We start from the raw sequence: 26,455 nt of genomic DNA on the forward strand, positions 1-26,455 counted from the left end.
TCTTTGGGTGTCAGTGTAATGTTAGCAACTTTCCAAGTCTCTGACATCTTCCCTACCAAAAAAATTGAATTCATTGTATTTTGCAAAGGTACTAACATTTCATCTTCAAAACATTTATAATATCAGCCTGATAGTCCATCAGGACCTGGTGACTTCACAGTTTTCATTACATTTAGTTGCTTCTCTAGCAGCAGTATTAGGTCCAATATAACCTGTAGACTTTTAGCCTAATCAGCAAGGGTCAACTGAATCCCATCAAAAGTGGGGGGGGGGACACTTTGTCCTTCAAGTTTGCTGCCTTCTTAAGTAGCATTACTTCTGTCTTGTCTAAGTTCAGTTTGTTTACTTTCAGCCATTGGACCACTACTGTCAGGTGATGGCTCCGAACTTTTATAGCATCACCAGGAGATTTGGATAAAGAAATATAGTGCTGGGTGTCATCTGCATGTTAATAACATCCAGTTTATAGCTATGAACAATTTCTCTTAATGGCTTTACATAGAGGTTGAATTACATGAGAACACTGCAAGATAATGCCTAGGTCTCGGGATACTGAGAAAAAAAAGTAGTTTAATATTTTTTAAAAAATAAATAAATGTCACTTAACCTCTATAACATTGTATGCTTTCTTATATGTGTGAGAGTAACCAGAATCATTACGAATATTTAAATAGGGTCTTGTTTATTGCTCACAGTGAAAGCTAAGTAATGGATTAAGAAACAATTACATAACCGTCTTTGCCTATTATTTTGTTTTTTAATCATTACTCAGCTTTAGTAAGATAATATTTACTTTCATTTGTGTTGGGCAGTATGCATATGCTTGGTTCTGTAAAGTGTGTTGAGATACATGCTTTAAAAACAATGAAGGAAGTTGAGCTCTTTAGATGTGACTCTTTTGTAACATGCTTGTTGTGACATGCAGGTTTCTTCTTTATCATCTTAAAAAAAACATCACACTAAAAAAACTTCCATTTTAAGGGTTTGACATTCTGTTGACACTTGCAGATTTTAATTTCCAAAGCTTACACAACCTTAGATGAGATTGCTTTGTACCCTTGTGTCAAAAGGATCAGAAGAACAGTAATATTGAGTTATTTGTGTGCTAGATGGCAGTAGTTTTCCTGTGATATGACAAGTTTGCTAATGATACCTGATGGGACTATTGCAAAAGGATAGGACTATTGTGAATAAATGTTGTGAAACAGTACTTAAAGTTCAGATAAAAAAAATTCCATCAAAACTTAGAGGATGCCAACATAGTTAATGAACAAATCAGAGAAAACATCAAAAGCCAAGGTCTCTCAAATAGTTTGGGCTGAATGAACAAGAGGTAGCACAGATTTTGCAAAAAAAAAAAAGTATGACAATAAGGCAAATGAAACAAATAAGATAGGTGCATTTTGCTGAAAGGATTAAGACAAAAATATAAATTTATTTAAATAATCCCAAGCAGGCAACTTTCCAGGGACGCAGATAGGCCATTAGATTTATTTCTAAAATTTGTATGCCATCTCTCCAGAACTGCTTAAGGTGGCTCTTATGTAAGACGATAAAACAAAAGCACCTAAGACACTAAAAATGAGTAAAAATTTAAGATGTTAATAAAATCAGTAAATATAAGCCTAGGCAATGAAATAAATACAAACAAGTTAGTTTGCAACTCCTCCCAATTTAGTATCATCTGCAAATTTAATTTCTTAAATGTGCCTTATTGTTGTTATTTGAGAATTCTTAAATTTGCAGATGATACTAAATTGGGAGGGGTTGCAAACACAGTAAAAGACAAATAAAATTCAAGGTGATCTTGACAGGCTGGGTGAAAACTAACATGAATCTCAGCAAAAATAAATTTAAAGTTCTGCATTTAGGTAGGAAAAATCAAAGGCACACTTATAGGATGGGGGAGATCTGTCTTGGCAGTAGTAAATGTTTAAAAGATCTAGAGGTCTTAGTAAATCATATGCTGAACATGAGTCAGCAATGTGATATGTAACTAAAAAGGTAAATGCTATTTTAGACTATCAACAGAAGTATAGTGTCCAGATCACGTGACGTGATGGTATTGCTTTGCTCTGGTTAGACCTCATTTGGAGTACTATGTACAGTTTGTGGCACCACAGTTTAAGAAGGATGTTCTTAAACTGAGGCATGTCCAAAGGTGGGCAACAAAGATGGTGAGGGGTCTGAAGACCAAGTCTTATGAGGAAAGGTTGAAGGAGCTGGGAATGCTTATCCTGGAGAGGAGGCGACTGAGAGGTGATATGATAACCCTCTTCAAGTATTTGAAGGGCTGTCACATGGAGGATGGAGGGAAGTTGTTTTCTGTTCCCCCAGCGGGTTGGACCAGAAACAATGGGTTAAAATTAAAGCGAAAGGTTTTGACTAAATATTAGGAAGAACTTCCTTACAGTTAGAGCGGTTCCTCAGTGGAACAGGCTTCCTCAGGAGGTGGTGTGCTCTCCTTCCTTGGAGGTACTTTAAATGTTATTTATCTATTTTTAATTTAATTTAATATTTAATTTATTTTAATTTTACATTTATTTTATTTATTGTTATTTTTATTAATTTTGTTTTATTTACATTATTTATATTTTTAATTAATTGATTTTTATTTCTTTAATTTTAATATTTAATTTTTGATTTATTTATATTTTAAGTCTTTTTAATTTTCAGATCTTTAAAAAGCTGTTTATGGAGCCACCCTGGCTTCTTTAGGTATCTCCCATTTTTCTTTCTCATTGGAATAGTTTGTGATGGTGCCTTCAATATCTCACTTTTATGACACTCCCACCTGTCTTGAATTCCTTTCTCTCTTGAGTTTTTCTGACCATGGGATTCTCCCTAGCATGACTTTGAGCTTGTTAAAATTAGCTTTTTGTCTATGACTTGATAGCATTTCACACACTTTGCCATTCACAAATGCAAAATCTCATTTTATGAAAGAAAAGAAAACTTTTAATTCTCATAGTTTTAAGATCATGCTCACTATATATATTTCTATACTAAGGAGCCAGTATGTTCTTGTTAAGATTTTTATTCATCTGATTTAGTAGGCTTGGATTTAATTCCCACTCCTTCCACACTGCAGACACTTTTTGGCATAATACATTAGTCACTTTTATGCTGACTTTTTTTTCTGGCACAATAATAATCCAATTAGTATATTAAGCATGCAGATTACTGGGCACTGTCTCACTTGGCACTAATAAGTTTTCGTTTAGCTGTTGCCCCTGTTGATTCTATAAATTAGACTTCTTAGAGTTTAGATTTATTACACTTTTCAAAGCTTAGAGCAATTAGACATTTATTTTGACAGTGCTGAAAGTAAACTAATAGCAGAGGCTTTCTGTTTTTTTCCTAGTTTTAACACATTATCAGATGAGTGTTATTTATTACACTTCAGAAGCAAAAATTGTCCACTATTCTGTCAGCACCCTTGTATGAGAATAATTTATTCTGAACACAGTTCAATCTTATGCTAAAAGCTGGTCAGTGCTTGTTACCTGAAAATCCAACTTGAGCTTCTGTAATGTGCTGTATTCACAAAAACATAGTTGTTTTAAAAAACAGAACTGATTCAAGGTGTGTACCATAAACAGATGTTTGGTGCATGGTATCATTTTTCATAAGCTATGGAGAGAAGGTCTCTGTGCCTTTAGCTGGAAGGAAGGTGAGAGTGTCTAAGAACTAGGGAGCTCGATGGAAAGAGGCGTAAAAAGAAAGCAGATGAAAGGAAGTCAAGTAGATATTGGGATAAGTGAAGACTATAGGGCATGGGAAAACAGATAGGGAATTGTAAAAAAGCCTTGGAGTTGAAAAAAGGAGATACTAAATGGGGGAAGGGCTAAAAAAAATTGCCCCTCCAGGAGCTTACAGGCAAGGGGCTACATAAATTGCAGAGTATAGGCAATAATGCAGCAAGATCAGAGAGGGAGATTCAGAGTAGAGGGTTTGTATTGAACTACAACAAAGTTGCAGTTATTTGGCTGCAAGACACAATGTGTGATCTGTTTAATCTAGATAACTTTTCTGTTTGCAGTCTCTACTTCAGAAGCACCTGGAAAACAGTGGGGTGATAAAGATGTTAAGAGGCTTAGAGAGATGAATTATATCTGGTCTATCATGTGATTGTAGTTTTTCATGATTGTCTGCTTTTGTTTCACAGGGAAAGTCATCAACAAAGATCTGCGTCACTACCTAAGCTTGCAGTTCCAGAAAGGGTCAATAGACCACAAACTACAACAAGTGATCAGAGACAATCTTTACTTGAGAACCATACCATGTAAGTATATGCTGATATAAAAGTCTTGGTTAAGCATCAGATTTTTTAGAACATGACAAATACGAATTATATATTCATAAGTACTGTTAACATTAAGCAACCATGAGTTGCTATTAGGGATGTGCGAATTGGACGCATCTTATGGGCACAGACATAATCCCCCTTTCAATCTACCCCCCAACATCCCCACAGACCCAAAGACACGCTCCCTCAAGTTCCCCACCACCCCCAGAGCAGGCTGGCCAGCCATTCTCCATTGTTCCCGATAATGGGAAATTTTAAACGGTCTTTCCCAGGGCAATTATGCATAAGCCAGGGGTGCCACAGTGGAGGGCACACTCCTGAGTGCAAGCTCGTCCCTGGGAAAGCAGACCTGAACCACAGACATGCTCCTCAAGTTCCCTCACCACCACCAGAGCAGGCTGGCCAGCCACTCCCCATTGTTCCCTATGATGGGAATGAACCTTCACACCAGTGAATAACACACAAACACACATTGAATAATGTTAAAAAAAATATTTTTTAACTTTCAGTTGCAGCTTTAAAGGCACATTAGTCTGACACATCACAACAGTCTCCCACACAATAGTACCTCAGCTTACTTCAAACCAGAGCATCACAAAAACACAATTACTTGCAAAACACTTTATTTATTTCTTGGCTTTACGTTACACAGCATGAATGCACAACACAAGACATCACAACAGTCTCCCACTCAATAGTACCACAGCTTACTTCAAACCAAAGTATCTGTCAGTTCTAAGGTCCTTATACTATGGTAGGCAAACCTCTGGACCCCCTCATCAAGCCCACTGAAGTTCTGGGTTGAAAGGCTTTATTCCAGAAAATAAGCATTGTCCACAGAAAAGATTCCAAGTTGACCAAGAGGTTGGAAGGAATAAAGAAAAGGCAAAAGACCTGTGGTAAAAGGGATCTTCCCCCCTCCCATATTTTTAGCATATCATTGGCAGGAAAAATCCAGACAGAAATCTCAGGAGAAAATACATGAAGACAGTAAATCAAAACAAGTCTGTCATACACACCTGTGGCCAAGGCCACAGTGCTGACTGAGACAGTCTCAGAAGAGATAACAGGTTTTCCAAGCCTGTGAAAGCCCATGAAAGGAAGTTAGGTTAAAACAACTGCAATATAACATCAAGGCACAGTAAAGTCATTTGGCAATCAATGCACAGCTATGGTATAGCAACTCAATGGCATGAATGGGACCCATTCATGGGAGAATCACACAAAAAAACACAGTTTCTTTCAAAAACACTTTATTTCTTGGCACAGCATGAAGGCAAGCATCCATTCCTCCCAAACCAAAATGACAGGAGGGACACTCTTGCAACTTAGTCCAGCAGAACCATTGTCATTTCCTGCAGCTGGGCTTTCAGTTCAGCCAGTGGGGAAACACCACAGAGCAGAACAGTACCTAGCCACAAGCACAACACAATGGCATTTGAGGAGTATGGTTGCAGAGGTTCTCCCCCCCCCAGCTTCAGGCTGAACTGGAAACCACCTGTGAGGCAGTGATGTAGCCTTCATCATCAGCTAGCCCCCACCCGCACCATCCCTACCTGCCCCACTCCTCCCCCACCCCTTCAACATGAACAGTTAAACAGCATGCAGCAACATCAAACAACATTAAACAGCAGCATAGCTAGTGTGCTGTAAGTCTCCCTAACCTAATGAGTCCTTATCTAACCTATCTCTTCCTCCAGTGGCAATCAACATTTCTGGGGCATGTTATTAATTATCAGAATAAATTTGTGCCCACGGGGTCTCTGACAGTTTTGGGTCATTTTTTTAATTCCTGGTTGCGGGGGGAGGCCAAATTGCAGGGTGCATTCCCTTTGCCACTGAGTCCCACCCTCCTGCTGGATTTTTTAATCTACTTCTACAAGTTTAATGTAGGGAAGAGTGCGATTCCCTAGGTCCCAGACTCGCAGAGGATGCAGGCCACAAGGAGGGCTCACCTCAATCACTCTGGAAGTCCACTCCTGAGAAATCAAAGAGCCTAGAGTTGACCTTCAGGAAGACCAACTGCTCAACTCTCCATGGGAGAAGGCGAGAACAATGTGGGCTGACAATGTCACCTGCATAGGAGAAGATACACTCGATCTCCACGCTCGTTGGAGGGCATGAGAGGAGCTGCAGCGCCTTGCGGGAGAGGTTCGGCCAGACCGACTCCTTCTTGGCCCAGTAGCTCAGCAGATCGGTGGACAACAACTTGCAGGGCTCCGCAAGGTAGTCCCTGACCACTGCCTCCACCGAATCCTGTCTCACATGACTCACAATCCCAGAGGGGCTGAGGGGCCGCCGGAGCATCTCCATCTCAATGGACATTCTGGCGGTGGCTGCGGAGGGAGCCTGCTCAGAACGGGCACAAGAGGGACCCGCAGGGCTGGGCCCCTCGCACACCCCCTCTGATGACAGGCGTCCCCCTTGGCCTGCCTGTGCCACACCCGTGCCAGAGGGCATCTCTAGCTTGGATGAGGTTTCTATCCCGCTCAGTGAAAGTGCCCTTGATGTGCAGGTCGCACATGGTCGCCAACATGTACGACTCCTTCTGCCTGGCAGCTATGCCCTGCTGCAGCCTTCTCATGAGCACGTGCACTGCTGGAACACTGTCTGCACGTGGTGCATTTGGGTCCACAAAGGAGGCCAGCGAACTCTGGAGCGTATGCACCAGAGGAATGACCAGACCCAGGGTCGCCATGTCAGACGAGACTGCTACAGTGAAGTCCTCGAAGGGCTTCAGGACCTCCACTGTCTAGGTGATGGTGAGCCAATCCTCCTGGCTGAACTCACCCACCTCACTCTCTCTGAGAGCCACGCCTGAAGTGCGGCCTGCTGCTCCACCAAGCACGCCAGCGTGGCACAGGTGGAGTTCCAGCGAGTGACCACGTCAGAGATCAGGACATGCTCCGGCACGCCTGTCCTGGCCTGCTTCTGGCGCAGTTCGTGAGTGGATTTCACACTGTACAAGAAGTGAGCCTCCGACATTTCTGCAGGAGATACTGGAAGTCACGAGTCGCGGAGTCCTGGGGTTCCAGGGAGGAGCCCACCCCAACGCATCTTTCACCACTAGGTTAAGTTTGTGAGCCTCACAGTAAATGCGCTCGTGGCTCACCTGATGCGCCGCTGCCCTCATGTTTTGGCCACCATCAGTCACCATGCATCCCATAGTGACGGTGCCCTCGTGTATCCAGTCGTCCAACTTCCTCCTCAAGGTGGCTGCGATGTGCTCCGCTGTGTGCGACACGTCGAGAATCTTGGCGTGGAGCAAGGCCTTGCAGCAGCCAGCCCAGCGGTCTCCCATCTGTCCCTGCCTAATGCGGGGCACCCCACCCCCACCCTGAAGGTTCTCGGGTTGCCACTAGTGTGCAGTAAGCGAGAGGTATGAATGCTGCACACTAGAGCCAGTCCAGATATTGGACGTGAAGTGCACAGTTCTCCCAGCAATGTGGGACAACTGTGCCTTCACATGGTCCCTGGCAGCCCTGTGAAACCAGGGCACCACAGTCCTGCTCAACGTCATGCAAGCAGGGATCGCGTACCAGGGAGCGAGATCCTGGAGAAGCTCCTGGAAGCCGAGTTGATCAACTAGGGTGAATAGCTGGCCATCATGGGTAGTCATTTTGATGATACAGCGCATGATGCACCAGCTTGCCCTCTGAATCCCCTCTCTGGGCACACTAGTGCCCTGCATACCAAGCATCTCCATCAGAGGATTGGCATCCCTGCCCTACAGGAACCCATGAGGGGAGAGCACCAGAGGAGCCTGCCTCCTTCTGGCTAGCTGGCAGCCATGTAGTGCCACTTGAACTCTACCCCCAAAGAAGCTCCGCCAGAGTTTGCTTCTCCAGGTGATTCCTCATTCCAGACATGGAGAGATGGTTCGCATCCCTGCCACGACTGATACGTTGCCTACAATGCCGGCACTTGGCAAACTGGGGGTCCTCCGTTCTCTGGAAGTGATTCCAGATATCGAAGGTAATGGGGGCCCCACGCCACACAGGGGAGGCGCTTATGGGCCCCCTGGGAGACACCTCCTGTGAGGTGCCTGGGCCCGATACACGGTGTCCCTCCCTTGGCTGGGCAGTTGCGGATGGCTGAGGATGAAGGGGCTGAGATGTTGGCTCTTCCACCACACTCTTCCTCTTCTTCCAGCACCCTCTCCTCCTGCACAGCTGTGAGAGGCCTGCTGCTGGCCTCAGAGAAAACGGGGAGGACCGCCCAGCAGGGGGTTCCTCTTTCAGTTCCTCCAATATCCGCCAGGTCCCTGGAGTGAGCATGAGGGACGGAAAAGTCACGTGCCTCATGTTCATCCCAGTATACACCTCATGCTGCTCCTCCTCCAGCAGCTGGGTCTCAGCTGCTGGAGGAGGGGGAGCCTCAGCAGCAGGCCCCCGCCCAGTGCCAGTCCCTGCCTCAGACACCTGTGTGGGGGTGGCCCTCCAGCAGCTGCCTAAGGAAAGAGGGGCCTTGCGAACCCTCTTCCTGTCACCAGAAGCCAGGCTGGTGAATGGCAGCAGCACAGGGGAGGGCCTCCTCCGCTCAGATGGGGGGACAGCCACAGCACTCCCCCTCCTCCCCTCCTCTGGCTTTTCCCCAGGGCCTCTCTCAGCTTTCCTATCCCCTCTTCTAGCTTTTCCCCAGGGCCTCTCTCAGCTTTCCTATCAGCAATTCCTTAAACCTAAGCTAACTACCTGATTTATAAAAAACCCAAATTTACAACTTAGATTCAAATATCTAACCTATCTACCTATTTCCAAGTCTTTTTTTCTTGTGGCTCTATTACTATTGGAAATGGTCTGTAAAATATCTTTTTAAATGACCCTATTTATTTTTGGGAATCTAAACCTACCAAACAGCTAAATTCCTCTTCAGAAATCAAGCTGACCCAAACCTCAATATAAAAGAAGGCCTATCACACAACTACTATGCCCTGCCTGGCTCCAAGGGTGCCAGAGATGGACAGAGAAACCCTAAGTCTAACTAGATCTTTTCCTACTGAAGCCTACTTAATGGGGAAAACTAGTCTTCGTTCCCTAACAATTTATTTTAGAGGGCAATATTAGTCAATGACAGCAGTCTACCACTAGCCTACTTAACTCCACTATTTAAATCTAAAGTAATTATCTGAGGAAACCAGTTAACTTACCAAATACTGCTATAACTGCTAACACAAAACAACAACCCAACAACCAGAACAACAGTAGCTGTTAGCAAACAACAAACCTGAATTGTAAAACTCAAACTATGAGGAACACCAACTCAAACAACAACTGTAAAATTTGCAGTACAACTAACAACAGTTAAAACCGCCTAAACCCCCAAGCCAGCCCCCTCTGAACCCCAACTCCCCCCCCACACACACAGCAAAGAAGCAAGAAGCAAATGTAATTGAAATTAAAAACTCAGGCCCAACCCCTTAAACGCAGCAAATAAAATCAGAACCCACAAGCAAGCCCCCACCTGAACCTTAATTAGAACTCTCAAACACACACACACTTAAACAGTACCTGTCCCCCCCAGTCAAGCCCCTAACCCATTAAACCTTTAACTCACACACACACACACACACACACACACACACACACACACACACACACATCAACTGGAAAATAAAAGCCCAAATTAAACGATAAACCTTTAAAACAAGACCATCCTCTCCCCCCAACCAAATGTCCCAGCCAACAGCCATTCAAAGCAAAAAGGCCCTCTCCCCCACACACACCAAGAAGCAAGAATCCCACACACCCCAACATTATGATTTTAAATTAACTTTTAAAAAACAATCCCTCCCCTTCCCCCTCACCCACCCACCCACCCAGACAACCAAAAAAAATCCCCCCCCCGAGAAAACCCTGTGTCACTCACACTCTCACCAGTCCTGCAGTCTAGCGATGGTGAGGCAGGCAGGCAAGCAAGCAGGTAGGAATCCTCCAGGTGAAATCCTCTCCTCAGTGAAGTCTTCCAGCACCAGCAGGCCAGCAATGGAGACAGAGAGTCCCAGTGGAAGTACTCTCAAGTCTCTGTGTAGGCTAGGGAAAATTGTGGGCTGGCCAAAAGGCAAGCCTCCAATTTAAATCCCCTGTTGCATCTCCTTCCAGAGAATCCATTGGCTGAACGGAGGATGCAGCAGTGGGATTGGACACTCCTAACTCCCCCCTCCCTTCTCGGATCCCCCTCCCTCTTGCACTCATTCAGCCCTCCTCACCCTTCCCAACCTGTAAATTAGGTGGGAATCTCAGCAGACTTTGCTGGCTGCTTGCATTGCATTGCATTGCAAACAGCCAGCAAAGTTCTGAAGCTTATTCAAGCTTCCCACCTTTTTTTACAAGATGGGGGGGGTTAGGAGGAGGTTGGAGTGAGTCACTCACTCCCTTCTACCCCTACCCCTCTCCTAAGAAATTGCAGGAGGCTAGAATTTGCTACAGAATTTTGCCTGCTGTTTGCAAATGCAAAGAGCTGGCAAAGTACTGCTCCCGATTGCTTCAGAAAGCTTTGCTTCAATTCAGAAATATTGGATCTTTCCGAATCGGGCCCTATTTGGGTTAAAAACCCGAATCGGATTCCTGAAGCGCACACCCCTAGCAGCCAGTGCTCAGTGACAGTGAAGGCTCTTCAGAGGAGGAGAGGTTCTATGTAACCTGCCCAGGATCAACAGGAGCCAACCAGAAAGAGAATGAGACACAGGCATGCCACGACCTACAGCCAGGAGCTGGGTCAGAAGCCACTCCATCCTCCAGCTCTGACTCAGCAGGTGAAGGCCAGCTAGCTGCTTCCAGCCCTCCAAGATCACCAGTGCCTCTGGAACACTGTTGATTCAGACTAAGGGCAGAATTACAAGCATAAAGGTGCAGTGTACGCTTGATGGCTCTTAGGACTGTGCCTGAGAAGCCGTCCAGGTGTGTGACGTATGTGCGTGCAGACTATAAAGCCTCCAGAGAGACGCTTTTGAACATGGATGCAATGTGTACATTGAGACGCTGACCTGCAGACACTATTACAAGCAATATGGTGATGAACAGCATGCCATTAAAGAGAAGGAGCAAAAAGAGAAAGGAAAAAAAGAGGGAAGGCAGAAAGGTTTAAGAAGATAGTGAAAAGGATAGTATACAAGAGAAGGAACAGAACTGAAAAAGCTGAGACAAGAACAGAACGAGAAGAGGATGATTGCTCGAACGTTGCTAAGTGATGCAACCAAATGTGTAAAGGAGGCTGCTAAGAAAAAAGATATGATGGGATTCAAAATGGCACAGCTTGTACTAGAAGGAAAGGTGAAAGCAATGGAAGAAGAGGACAAGAAAAAAATGCTTGCAGATGCAGTGCAGAAAACTGTTGAGAAACAAGAGTTCGTAATAACTTCTTTTCCAGCAAAAAACCAAAGATAAAGTACAAGCATAGAAAAATCTTACCTTACAGTAATTTTATTTTATTTTTATAACGATTATGTATGATTTTTAATATGTTTTACTGTTTTATTATCTGCAGTATGCAATTATTTTTAAAAGGGAATCTTTTTTGGCTTAAAATTTGTACGAGAATGAAAACATTGTCCTAGCTTCATAAAAATATTTCTTTTCAATATAAAGGTGTGCAGTGGCTGGCTATGGGGATGGTGGAGGCCAGATAATAATAATTTTTTAATGAAGTCCCAGTTTTACTTTTAAAATGCTAATTTATCAATAGGCTGCATTTAAATTGTTCAGTAGTAGAAAAGTTTATTGTATTTAGCCATAGGCCATTACAAATCACAAACAACAAACAAAACAGAAACACAAGCTTGAATAAAATTGATGTGACATGGTCAAAGCATTAAAACTTAAAACTAGATACAACCATCAAACCATTTCTGGTTGTCAAATTCATATAGGACAATAAAAGTATACACAATTAAAACAGTAAAAACAGTAAAAATCCCCAGTGTTCAATGTTCTTCCCCTCTGGAGCCGACACAAGTTTTATCTATTACCTCGAATGATAACAGGAACTCCCTTTTCCCCACTGCTACTCCCCTCAGTTGCTAAAGACAGAGCTGGCTGTAAATACTGCTAATCACCTTCCTTCTCTGCAAAGGATGAGACTACCCAAGATATCTTTCTTGGAGGAAAGAGAAGAGGAGATGAAGAAAAAGAAAGGGGATGCTTTTGTGGAACTCCCAAGCATTAAGGTCTTCTTTTTATTCTGTGGACCTAGTTTATTCACAAGGTCACTCTTAAAGCTAGAATAGTATAAGCGTGTTTTCCTGCAGTTTAGTTAGTCCCCCCCCTCCTTTTACTTTTGATAAGCCTCTAAGAGGCTGCAGTAAACTTCTGCAGCTGTAGTTGTAAAACTCTTTGGAAGCCTCCAATCTTAGGGTAATTAGTAGGGGTGTGCAAGGCCTGCCCGATTTGGTAAACCTGATTCGGTTTTAACCGAATCAGGAAACGTTTTGGTAATCAGGGAAGTCGATTCGGTATTTGTGTTTCGGTATTTTTTCGGCTCGATTCGGCCATTGATTTCAATGGGAAAACCCTCTCCTGGCTTTCCGGAAGCCTGGGGGGGCATTTTATCACCGAATCAAGCCAAACTTGGTGAGGACCTTCTCCTAACTCTTCTCTAACTACCCCCCAACTTTCAGAAAGATTGGACTTTGGGGGGGCATGTTATGTCCCCCCAAAATAAGGTGCCCCCATCTTCCTACACTCTCCATTGTTCTCTATGTGGAACAAGTCATCTTTCTAGGTGGCCTGGGGTGGCATTTTGTAAGCAAAATGCACCTAACTTTCAGGGGACCTGCTACCACCTGTCCTCCCACCCTCCCCCAAGTTTCAGGGAGATAGCACTTTGGGGGGCCATTTTATGACCTCCCAAAGAAGATGACCCTTTCTACCTCCACTCCACTATTCCCTATGGGGGGGGGAAAGAGAGGCTTGTCTGACTAGGGGTCAGGGGACCTGCTCCCACCTGTCCTCCCACTCTCCCCCAAGGCTCAAGCTGATCCCACTTTGGGGGGCCATTTTATGGCCTCCCAAAGAAGCTGCTCTCAGCCCCCCAAATCCACCCCAAACAGCCCCACGCAGACCCAAATCCACTCCCAACAGCCCCACACAGACCTAAATCCACCCTCCAACTGCCCCACACCTGCCCGTACCCCAGGAGCAGGTTGGCCAGCCATCCCCCATTGTTCCTTATGATGGGAACTTTTAAACTCTCTTTCCCAGGGCAATTATGCACAGCCCAGGGGTGCCACAATGGTGGGCACACTCCTGAGTGAGAGCTTGTGCCTGTGAAAGCACACCTGAACCACAGGCACCCTCCCCCAAATTCCCCCACCACCTACAGAGAGGGCTGGCCAGCCAGCCCCATTGTTCCCTATGATGCGAACCAACTGCACAACAAAGAATAAAACACAAACACACACTGAATAAAGTTTTAAAAAATTATTTTCTCACTTTCAAAGTACAAGTATCGAAGTATTGTTGTTACATATTACACCAACAGTCTCCCACACAGAAAAATAACACAATTCACTTCACATCAGAGAATCACCAACAACACAATTCCTTTTTAAAAACACCATTTCTTGAACAGCTTTAGGTTACACAGTAGGAGGGCACAACAGGGCATGAAAGCAGTCTACTACACAAAAATAACACAACTCACTTCACATCAAAGAAGCACAAAAACACAATTCCTTCTAAACACTTTATTTCTTGAACAGATTTAGGGTACACTGCAGGGGGGCACACCAAAGGGCATGAAAGCAGTCTACTACACAAAAATAACACAACTCACTTCACATCAAAGCAGCACAAAAACACAATTCCTTCTAAAAAAAAGTTTATTTCTTGAACAGCTTTCGGGTACATAGCAGGGGGGGGCACAACAGGGCTTGAAAGCAGCACAAAAACAACACAACTCACTTCACATCAAAGAAGCACCAAAACCGCAATTCCTGTCAAAAACACTTTATCTCCTTAAACGCTTTAAGTAACACATTCTCCATTCCAGAAACCAAGGTCAGAATAACAAAAACCACGCACAGAGTTTTTTTCCCAAATCACTTTATTTCTTGGCACGTGAGGCCATGAGGGCAATCACCCATCCCTCCCAAACCAAATTGATAGGGGGAAACCATTGCAACAAGGTCTAGCAAAACCATTGTCATTTCCTGCAGCTGTGCTTTCAGTTCAGCCAGTGGGGAAACACCACAAAGCAGAACCGTGCACAGCCACAGGCACAGCACAACGGCATTTCTGGAGCAGTGTTGCAGAGGTGTGTCCCCCCCCCCCCCGGGCCACCCTCAGCCTGTACCTGGAAACATCTGAGAGACACCGACATTTCCTTCATCATCAGCTGGCTACCTGCATCATCCCCAACTGTCCCCCAACCCCACCAAGCACACCCACCCAACAGTAACATTTCAATGGTATGCAAACGAGAAAACATCAGAACACTTAAAACAACAGTAAAAAACGTTCACTATCAACACGCAGTAACTAAACATTAAACACAAGCATCCCTAACCTAATCAGTCCCTATCTAACCTATTTATCCCTCCAGTGGCAATCAACATTTCTGGGGCATGTCATAATTTTTCAGATTAATTTGGTCCCACGGGGTCTGTCACAGTTTTGGGAGTTTTTTAATTCCTTCCTGGGGGCCGGGGGGGGATCAAACTGCAGGGTGCATTCCCTTTGCCACTGGTACCTACCCACCCTCCTTCTGCTGGCCGGTTTTAACTGTGTATAACGAGTTTAATACAGGGGAGAGCGCGATTCCAAAGGACTGGACTCGCAGAGGATGCGGGCCACAAGGTGGGCTTACCTCATTCACTCTGGAAGTCCAGTCCTGAGAAATCAAAGAGGCGAGAGTTGACCTTCAGGACCTTCAGGAAGGTCAACTGCTCGACTCTCCATGGGAGAAGGTGAGAGCGATGTGGGCTGACAATGTCGCCCCCATGGGAAAAGACGCGCTCACTCTCCAAGCTCGTCAGAGGGCATGAGAGCAGCCGCTGCGCCTCGAAGGAGAGGTCCGGCCAGAGAGACTGCTTCTTGGCCCAGTAGCTGAGCAGATTGGCGGAGAGCAACTCTCGCAGGGCTCCGCAAGGTAGTCCCTGACCACAGCCTCCGCTGAATCCTCTCTCACATGCCTCATGATCCCAGAGGTGCCGAGGGCCCACTGGAACATCTCCATCTCCATGGACACTCTGGTGGTGGCCGCGGGGGGAGCCCACTCAGAAGGGGCATGAGAGGGACCCGCATGGCAGGGCCCCTCTCCCATTCCCTCTGTCAAAAGGTGTCCCCTCTTGGCCTGCCTGTGCCTCATCCAAGTACAGAGGCTGTCCCACTCGGCGTAAGTGTCCTTGATTCGCGGGTAGCACATGGTCGCCAACATGTACGACATGTTCTGTGTGAGAAACGTTAGCCTGGCAGCTATGCCCCGCTGCAGCCTTCTCACCAGCACGCACACCGCTGGAACGACATCAGCATGAGTTGCGTCTGGGTTAACAAATGTGGCCAGATTCCTCTGGAGCGTGTGCACCAGGGGAATGACCAGACCCAGGGTCACCGTGTCTGATGAGACCGCTACAGTGAAGTCCTGGAAGGGCTTCAGGACCTCCATTGTCTGGGTGAAGGTGAGCTAATCCTCCCGGCTGAACTCACCCACCTGATTTGCACCACCGCTCTTGGAGAGCAACGCGTGGAGTGCGGCCTGCTGCTCCACCAAGTGCTCAAGCATGGAACAGTTGGAGTTCCAGCGAGTGCTAATGTCAGAGAACAGTATGTGCTCCGGCACACCTGTCCTGACCTGCTTCTGGCGCAGTTTGTGAGTGGGTGTCATGCTGCGCAAGAAGTGGCTCGTGACTCTCCGACATTTCTGGAGCAGCAACTACAAGTCACGAATCATGGGATCATGGGGTTCCTTCAAGGAGCCCACCCCGAGCGCATCTCTCACCACTAGATGTAGCTTGTGGGCCACACAGTAAATGTGCTCTTGGCTCACTAGATGCGCCACTGCTCTCATGTTGCTGCCACCATCCGTCACCATGCATCCCACGGTGGTGGGTCCCTGGCCTGTCCACTTCTCCAACTGTCTCCTCAGGGTGGCAATGATGTTCTCCGTCGTGTGCGACATGTCAAGAACCTCGGCGTGGAGCAAGGCCTTGAGGTAGCCGGCCGGGCAGTCTCCCATCCGTCCCTGCCTAGCTGCATACACACACACACCCCGAACTTCCTTGGTTTCCCACCAGTGAGCAGTAAGCAAAAGGTATGCTTGCTGCACACTTGGGCAGGTCCAGATGTCAGATGTGAAGTGCACAGTTCTCCTGGCAACCCAGGACAGCTGTGCTTTCACGTGTTCCCTGGCAGCCCTGTAAAACGAGGGCACCACTGATCTGCTCAATGTCGTGTGAGCAGGGATGGCGTACCAGGGAAAGAAATCATGGATCAGCCCTGAGAAACCGAAGTCATCAACCATGGAGAATGGTCTTCCTTCCACAGCTACCATATTGACGATGTGGCGCGTGAGGTGCCAGCTCGCCTTCTGGATCCCCTCTCTGGGCACACTAGGGCCCTGCTTACCAAGCGTCTCTGTCAGAGAGGCTTGGCTTCCCTCCCTACAGGAGCCTGTGGGAGGAGAGCACCAGAGGAGCCTGCCTCCTTCTGGCTAGCTGGCAGCCGTGTGGTGCCACTCAAACTCTCCCCCCGAAGAAGCATCGCCTGGTGATGCCTCTTCATGTGGCTCCTCATCCCAGACATGGAGAGATGGCTCACATCTCTGCCATGGCTGACGCGCAGCCTACAATGTCGGCACTGGGCAACTCAGGGGTCCTCTGTTCTCTGGAAGTGACTTCAGATTTCAGAAGGGTTGCCTATGCTTCCCAGGGGGAAGCGCTCACGGGCCCACCCTGAGACATCTCCTGTGAGGCGCTATGGCCGGACACACCGTGTCCCACTCTCGGCTGGGCAGTTGGGGATGGATGAGGCTGAAGGGGCAGAGATGTGGGCTCTTCCACCACAGTCTCTTCCACTTCCTCCCGCACCCTCTCCTCCTGCACAGCCATGAGAGGCCTGCTGCTGGTCTCAGAGGAAACAGGGTTGGACCACCCTGCAGGAGGTCCCACCGGCAGTTCCTCCAACATCCTCCAGGTTCCTGGGGTGAGCATGAGGGATGGAAAAGTCACATGCCTCACGTCCATCCCAGGAGACACCACATGCTGCCCCTCCTACAGCAGCTGGCTTGCAACCACTGGAGGAGGTGGAGCCTCAGTAGCAGGCCCCCGCCCAGTGCCAGCCCCTGCCTGAGACACGTGGGTTGGGGGTGGCCCTCCAGCAGCTGCCTCAGGAAAGAGGGCCTTGCGAGCCCTCTTCCTGTCACCAGAAGCCAGGCTGGTGAACAGCAGTAGCGCAGGGGAGGGCCTCCTCCACTCAGATGTGGGGGCTGCTGTAGCAGTCCCCCTCCCCCTCCCCTCCACCCCTCTAGTTTTCTCTCTGGCCTTTCCCCCAGGGCCCCTCTCAACTTTCCTTTCTGCCATCCTTTCCCCTCCCGGAAGCTACACTGACTATTTAGAGACCAAAGGAAAACAAAGGTTAACTTTGTTTTCAAGTGCTATCTACCTACTTCTAAATCTTTTCTTCTTGTGGCTCTGTCACTCAGAGATGGTCAATCAAATGTCTTTTTAGACAACCCTATTTATGTTGGGCGACCTGAGCCTGCCAAACAGCTGAATTCCTTTGGAATCAAGCTGGTCCTAAACCCCAATAACAAGGGAAAGCCTTAGACACTAACAAGACTAGTATGCCCGGGCTGGCCTGGCTCCACCACGGGTGCCAGAGATGGGCAGTGAAACCCTAGTTATGGGAGCACTAATGGGAAGCCTGTTTACAACTATAACAATATGTATATATATGAATGTAAATCAAATATAACCTAACTCTAACTGCTGCTTGTCTTGATGATCCCTATTTACTGTGTTAAACAAGCTACCCTTGGTTCCCTATCAGTTAAGTTGAGGGCAAGTAGCCACTGAATGCCTAACTGGCCTGCCTTCCTAAGACACTATTTAACTGGAAAAACATTTCTGTTGTGTGTCTGTGTGGGGTTGGATGTGGTGTTCTGAAAATGTACCTCCCACCACCCAGGCAAGCAAAAGCCCTCCCCTATGCCCACGCAAATGTTAAATCCGGTGAGTCACAGACTAACCAGTCCTGCAGTTCAGTGATGGTCAGGCAGACAGGTGGGCATGAAGTCCTCTCCTCCTCAGCAGCAGGCGAGACAATGCTCTGCAAGCCGCCGAAGCAGCGAGAGTGTCTCACCTCTCTAAGCCAGGAACAGAATGGTGGGAGGCTAGCAGAGATCCATAAACTGCACCACCCCCAAAAATTAAGGCCTGGGCATGGACTTGGCCTGGCCAGGCCCTGAGCCACAATGCCGATCCAGGCCACAGAGTTGAAGAGAGCAAACATGCAAGCAGTGAGGCAACCCCCCCAGTAAAAGTGCTCCCACTTTGGTTCCCTGGCTGGCACCAAAAGTTTAAAAAGACACCAGGCCTGGGCATGGGTTTGGCCTGTCCAGGCCCAGAGCTGCAGTGCCCAGCTAGGCAGGCCACAAAGTTGAAGAGAGCAAACACACAAGCAGTGAGGCAAACCGCCCAGTAAAAGTGCTCCCACTTTGGTTCCCTGGCTGGCACCAAAAGTTTAAAAAGACACCAGGCCCGGGCATGGGTTTGGCCTGGCCAGGCCCAGAGCCGCAGTGCCCAGCTAGGCAGGCCACAGAGTTAAAGAGAGCAAACATGTAAGCAGTGAGGCAAACCCCCCAGTAAAAATGCTCCCACTTTGGTTCCCTGGAACCAAATGAAAAAACAGGGAACAATCATCCAAGCCTTAAGAAGACCCAGGCCCACTCTGGAGGCAAAGCCACTGTCACAGTGAAGCATTTAACCAGAGGCCAGCAGAGTGGCCCAGCATCAATTTAAACAAACTCTGTGCCTTCCCTTCCTCCTATCTCTCCCCTAAATAAAAAATCTCTCCTACTAGTCCTCTCCTGATGTCCAGCCCTGAGTTGATCTACAGGCAGAAGTCCACTCCACTGTCACTCCAGTCCAGAAGGTCAGGCTAAGGCAGAGACAGTGAGAAGAAGCAAGCGAGCAGTGTCTCTCTCACTCTCTCTCTCCAGCAGCAACAGAGGCTGTCTCAAAGTCCAGCCTCTTATTTTAAATCTCCTGCTGCATCTTCTTCCAAAGAATCCATTGGCTGGAAGAAGGATGCAGCAGTGGGATTGGACACTTCTAAGTCCCCCCTCCCTTGCCTGACGCCCCCTCTTCCCCCTTGCACTCCTACTCTATCACTCTTTCCTGCTCGCCCCTCCCCTACCTGAAATCCAGGTGGGAATCTCTTGCTGCTGCTTGCTTTGCATTGCATTTTGCAAGTGCAATGCTAGCAAGCAAGCACCTTGCAAAACAAAGATTCCCGCCTTTTCAAGCTAGAGGGGAGGGGTGAGGAGGAGGTAGTGATTGACTCACTCCTCCCCCCTCCCCTCTTTAAAGTGCCTGCAGGAAGCTGTAGCTAGCCACTTGCAAATGCAAACGGCTTGCAAAATGGCGATTCTTGGATTACCGAATCGACTGAAACATACCAAATTGATTCGGTAATCTCTGTTTTGGCATTACCGAATTTTTTCGGTATTTTAAAAATGTTTTGGTAATACCGAAACATACCGAAATGTCTCTGATTTGGTAATTTTTACTGAATCAGATAACTGAATTGCAAACCCATAGTTGATATAGCCTTCTGTTACTGTGTTTTGCCTGCTGCTGCTGAAATGACTAAAAGCAAAAAAAGGAACAGAAACAATTTGGACTCTGATTCCCTGGTAACCTCTGGCCATAAAACTCACAAGCAGCTTCGCGTAGATGATTTTGTTCTTCAAGTTGGAGCTCCGTGGGAGGCTATTCCTCCTTCTAATAATAGGTTTAATGTATTGGTGTCCCCAGCTCCTTTGAACCTGAACCCTTCCAGTTTAACACAAGTTCCTTCCTCAGCTAATGAGGTCTCTGCTGTCAGGGTGAGGGAGACTCCTACTCTCCAACAGAAGTCTACCTCAAATTCAAGTCCCTTAAATTCTGCAGCTTTAAGGGAAATTGGAGAGATTACAAAAATAGACCTAATTAAAATGATAGGGGATCAGTGTCTTCTTACAGCAGACACAGTTATAGCCATTTTCCAACAAGATATCAGCCAACTTGGTTAGCTTGGAAAATCTGCTAAAGAAAAACCTGAATGGAGGTCTGTTGCAAAGAGACGTAACAAAACACCCATTTGAAGGAGAGGCCTTTTCCTTGCATCTACAAAACAGAAACCCTAGTGCTGCCTCTGGCCATCTGCCCACTTTGCATGTTAAAGCTGCAGAGCAACTTTCCTCTAAAGGCACTTTGATGTGGAAAAGTTCCCAGATAACTCTGGAAATTGCTCAAATTGCAGTAAATGCAGGCCGTTGGTCTAATAGACAAGAAGTGGTTTACTCACTATGTGGCTGTTGAGGCTGGAGGCTGAGGAGGTGGATCTTGAATTAATTAAAAGACTTCCTAACCATTTCTCAAATAGAAGGATGGTTCTCTCATTCCGGCAGCCTACCATCTCACAGATGCTGCTAAAAATGAGAGGTTTTTTAGGCACTTTTGGTATTTGTCCAGTTAGAACTTTTTAGAACACAAGTAAGAGTACTCTCTTTTCAAGAGGCGGTGATTGTGCTCCATCTGTCAGGGGCCTTCAGAAAACTCAGAAACAACAGTGCACGGATAAAGTATCGCCTATGAAGGGCAGTGGAGAACTAATGAATGGAAGTAAAACATCCATTCATTTGGTCAGTGAGTTGAAACAAATCACACAAGCAACATTAAAAAGGGCTGAACATTTGAAGGACCTAATTGACTATGGTCTGGTCTGTCAAAGGACACTTCTGCAGTGAACTTTTCAACATCTTTGCAATATTTTAATACTCAAGACAATGCTATTCAACAGCCTGAGATGTCTAACTTCAAGGTCAATCCATCTATTACTATGGACTTCTCTCCGCCATCCAAGGTTACACAGCAAGCACTTAATAGACGGTCACTTCCGAAATGCAACAAGATTCCAGAAGGAGGGGATTTGAATGGTCTAACTTTTTCTAACCAGGGGACTAAACTTTCAGCAAACCCGATTATGGCATTCGAACAACCAAAACAACAGGAACACTTCTCATCAGAAGATACAATAGAAGAGGACCTCTTAAACTCTTTTTCAGGCCTCCCATCTACAGAACAAACTGAGATCACTGTCAGATTAGTCTAAGAATGAGGCTCCTGAGCATCAAAAAGGATTCTTCAACAGTAGCACCTGTCACCTGTCAACAAGCCATTGAATCTCCTGACTGTCCGTCTGAAGCTGAACCACCATTGCTCACTGCTCCTGATACAGTGACCCATAAGCCCCTTATGAATCAGACAGTCAGGCCCCCAAACTGCAATCCTACCCAGGAGACCCATGGTCCGTGTCCACTCAGCAAGTCAGTAGTGACTATAAGAGATGGTCAACAGGCAACTGGACCGTCTGCTAAAAATGGTTGTGTATTTTCAGATCCTGAGGACAATCTAAATAAAATAACATCCAAGACCTGACAACTAAAATTCCTTTCGTAGAACCTTGGGGGTTAGCGGAACAATCTCCATGACCCGGATTTTCTCAATTTTTTGCAAGGTTATCATATACTTTTTTTCCAGGAGACCTGGTGTCAGGTCTTGGAGGAGCCCTCTATTAAGGGGTATAGGGCCATTACAGCCTCAGCAATAAAATTCCACTCTAAAGGTCGGGGTGCTGGAGGTCTAGCAATTTTAATAACAGTGGAACTTGATGTCGAAATCTTAGTATTGGAAAATCATTGTTCAGGTAATTTTCAAACCTTGCTAATCAAAGGTCTTTATTTTGGTAACCTTATAATGTGTATATCCCTCCGAGCAGCTCTAAATATAATGATAATGTAAACTATTGGGATTCTTTAGGATCTGTCATTGAAGACTTAACAACTCACCACCCCAATTCGCATCTTATTTTGGGGGGCGACTTCAATGCTATAATTGGATCTGGCTCTCTAGATATAAGATCCAGTATGAATGCGCAAATTGCTACTCATGCTACCCTCTTGGACCGTTCCTCTAAGGATAAGGTAGTTAGCAAAGCGGGACTTAAGTTTCTGGAGATACTTTCATGGGCTAACCTACATATTTTAAATAGTTCTTCTTTAGACGTAACTAGGGGTTCATTTACTTACCTTTCAACTTTACGGGCCAGCACAATCAATTATTTTGCTCTATCGCCTGCATTATTGAACCTGGTAGAGAGGTTTGAGATTGTGGATAACTCCTTAAGTGACCACTGCCCCTTGATCTTAATATTTAATCTAACCAACAATGTTCTTCTGAACCCAGAACCAGAACTAGCAGGAGAAGTAACTCCGGGTTTTAGGAGACTCAAGTGGTCGGAGCAGCTAAGTATTAAATTATCTCAAAGTTTAGCTGACCCTGAATTAGAGGATTTGAAGCTAGCTCTTTCTCTGTCGGGTAAGGAGGCAATTAACATTTTTCAAGCAATAATCGATCATTTTAAACCTTTTTTTGTTAATGGCAGGCCTACCAATCCTTTACCTTTTGTTAATAATCGCTGGTACAATCAAGAATGCAAAGCAACTAAAAAAGAGCGAACTTCCCTAATGCGTCAAGTAAGGCACAATAATTATGATTCTTTGATGCCTCACCTACTGAAACTTAGATCCTATTACAAAAACTTAATTAAACTAAAGAAAAGGGACTGCACTATGTCCCAATGAACTGAGCTAGAACTAGCTGTATTAAAGAAATTGTTCAGAAATTTGTCAGTTCTTTGGCCATTTTTTTTTGGAATTGTAGTCAGTAAAATCAGTGAGTTTACCCCTTTGACCAGTTTCCACACCTGATCTTCTAAAGAGAGGAGATTTGCTCTGGAGAGTGAATAGATCCCTGGTGGGATGTGGTTGGAAACTGCCTATGGAGACTTTCCGATTCAGTTAACGACTGAAGGAAAGCACTAGTGTGTGAAGGGAAGGAGATTGGAGTACTAGAAAGTTCTCCAGAAGAGAAAGAGTATACTAAAAGAAAGTATACTAGAGTGCTTGGGGGAAAACGAGAACCAAAGCCAGTATTTCTATGCTGTTAATGCAATGTGGCTCTCTAAGGTCTTTATTTGGAATAGCACAGTTTAATTTCATTCATATATTATCTGGAGTCAAGAGTGAGTGAGTGTTTGCATAATGGTAAGGAGGGGGAAGTGCTGGAGAAGAAAATAGCCAGTAGACCACAAGGAGGCTTTTTGGTCACCTCTGGTAGTAAGAGCATGGTGAAAAAATGTCCAGTGTGGTGAAAAAGAAAGGCCCACACAGCTCAAGAGGAAGTAATAATTCATTGCTGAAGCTTGTCAACAACATATCCTGACTTGAGAAATGATGAATCTGTCCATTGGAAAAAGTAGAATGGGTTATATAATTTTGTTTATTACAGTACTGTGCTTAGCAATTTACTTTATATATCAATGAATTTAAAAACACAAATTCTTTATTCATGCCTGAAAAGTGGATCATATTTATCTGGGGAAAAGGATAAAATTGGTAGCATTTTGCTTTCAGTCTTGTATACCCCCCCTTCCATTGACCTGAAAAAGAATCTAAAATTAGCATATAGAATGAAAGAATGCTGGGTTTTTTATTTGTTTCCTGCATTTCTGTTCGTTAATGTCACAGTTACTGTTTTTTTTATTTTTCTTGGCAGCTAGTGGCATGCTCATTGCAACCCCCAACATTTATCTGTCACTGACTTTGTGGTCTGTTTGACACTGAAACTGGATTAGTAAAAAATTTTATTTGGGCGAGAGTTTTAAAATGATAACTTCTTATTTCATAGTTTACATACATTTGTAACTGATACTAATCTGAAATATTCTCAGCACCACTTTTAATGAACCAGCCCAGAAACAGATTGTGGAAATACTTAAGGCCTTCTCCCAGACTTAAGATGTTGGTATTCCTTTTTTGGAAGCAATGCATTTGCATTGTACATTGTGAACCAACATTCAAAAAACTTTTGTGTACCTATTTTATAGATACATATTTCGTAAATGAAATGAAGTTTTCTTTTAAAGATTTTATACCTACATAGTTTTTAGCTGCATTTTTACATCCAGGAATGCTTATGATGAAGTTTTCTAACCATGGTCTTAAGAGATAAAGTGGCAGTTTTCTGTCCAGTATTAAATCTTTGTTCTGTCCACCACTGTAAATTTTGTCTGTAGTCCACCAGCAATCCCAGAAAACTTTATTGTTGTTTCTTTCCCATTTTCCCTAGGTACTACAAGAGCTCCACGAGATGGGGAGGTCCCAGGGGTAGACTATAATTTTATTCCAGTTGAGCAGTTTAAGGCACTAGAAGAAAGTGGAGCCCTACTAGAAAGTGGAACATATGATGGTATGTTTGAAAACTTAAATCAATCCACCAGCTAACCTTCAAGATGAACATTTTCCTGTGTTTTGTAAATGCAATAATACTGTATTTATACTTTATCTTCCCCACTGAGTCCTACTTTATAATATGTTCCTTGTTAATATTCCCACTAATTTCATATTGTGAAGTTATGTTATCCGGATACTTGACAGCAAGATAAATTCACAATTTTTTAAGCGGGAAAGTTGGCATGAGATTCTTGATTTCAAGAGGTTACATCGAAACTGGTTGTTGGTACCACATAATCTGATTGTAGTGTATCCATCTCGCCTATGTTTACAGGCACCCATGGCATTTTGACATGATGCCAGTAGCATCTTTGCCAGAAGCATCTTTGTTGTCAGAGACGGCAGCAGTAGTAATGGCTACAGATTTCTTTCCAATAGAACTTAACATATGCCTGGGTTATAGGTCCAGAAGCTCTAATCTTAAAAAATGTTCAAAGCAGCAGAATACATCTACCCTACCTCTTCCTTAGTCTTTGACCCAGGCTGTTCTTTTTATGTAAGGACCTGAAGCAATATGAACATGGTGGTGATTTTAAAAACTGCATGGATAGGAATTGCAGAAATTGAGCTGACACTATGGAGTCTGCATGTTGCTCTACATCTGTGATTCCCTCCCCATCTAGTAAACAACTGTATAGAGCAGAGTATTTAAAAAAAACATGTAGGCACTCAATACTGTAAAAAGTACCATCACTTTTGTTGTGAACAGCATTGAATAAAGAACTGAAGAAATCTTCATTAAATAAGATTTGTCTTTTAACAGACTTGTTAACAGAGGTCTTTGTATATGTGGGGCATGTGTGTGTATGTAAATGTAAACTGGACTTTAAAACAGTTATAGCCATGTCTTCTCTAACACTGATGATAACTAGTTTCTTTTATTTCCCTAATTTTTTAATTGTATTGGTTTTGACATTGTGATACCTTCACATTTGTTTCGTTTTATGAGTTGAAAATTATTTGGTATTGCTGGTTTTGCATTTGTGCTTCATATTTGGTGACATATTCAAAAAAAGGTAACCATTTGTTATAGAATACAGTTATTTTAAGATATATGTTAGATTGTTGTAGATTGTCAGCTATTTTTTCAATGATAAAATGGTCCCATACTTTTGAGAACCACTGGTCTATTGTTGGAAGTGTTTGTTTATTCCAGGGTGAAGCAATCACTGTTTTTGCTACTACTAACAAACTGGCTGTGAGATTGCGTCTTATCATAGGGATATTGAGATTTTGCCATTGATCCAAGAAAATTAGTTGTGGTTAAAGTGGAATTTTGTAGTTAGTTATGATATATATGTGTGGTAGCACCTCCTGCCAAAATTTGTTTATTTTTGGGCATTGCTACCAGCAATGTGCATACGTTCTGATTTCTCCACATTTTCTTCAGCACAGGGGAGAATATGATGATGTAATTGTCACTACATTATTTGTGGTCTGAATGGTAATATACCTTATGCTGATATACTACGCCCAGTAGCGCTTCTTGGTGTGCTTCCTTGAGCCTTGGGCTCTCCTGTGATCTGATATTCGTTAGAGGAAGCGGTTCCCTGATTTTTGTCTTGGCCCATACCTTGGTGAACTGTCAGTTCTAGGGAC

The 26,455-nt window shown here is 44.9% G+C and overlaps 1 protein-coding gene across 4 annotated transcripts in view; it reads left to right on the forward strand.

Annotated features, from left to right (window-relative positions):
• MAGI3 (membrane associated guanylate kinase, WW and PDZ domain containing 3) overlaps nt 1-26,455 on the forward strand; it is a 381,198-nt gene that overhangs the window by 138,371 nt on the left and 216,372 nt on the right. For all 4 annotated transcript variants that reach the window (XM_054979846.1, XM_054979847.1, XM_054979849.1 and 1 more), the window contains exons 2-3: nt 4,169-4,285; nt 24,693-24,812. In XM_054979846.1, coding sequence (XP_054835821.1) covers nt 4,169-4,285; nt 24,693-24,812 — 237 coding nt within the window. The remainder of the gene's footprint in view (nt 1-4,168; nt 4,286-24,692; nt 24,813-26,455) is intronic.

Source organism: Eublepharis macularius, chromosome 5 (genome assembly GCF_028583425.1).
Source record: "Eublepharis macularius isolate TG4126 chromosome 5, MPM_Emac_v1.0, whole genome shotgun sequence".
Lineage (NCBI taxonomy): Eukaryota > Metazoa > Chordata > Lepidosauria > Squamata > Eublepharidae > Eublepharis > Eublepharis macularius.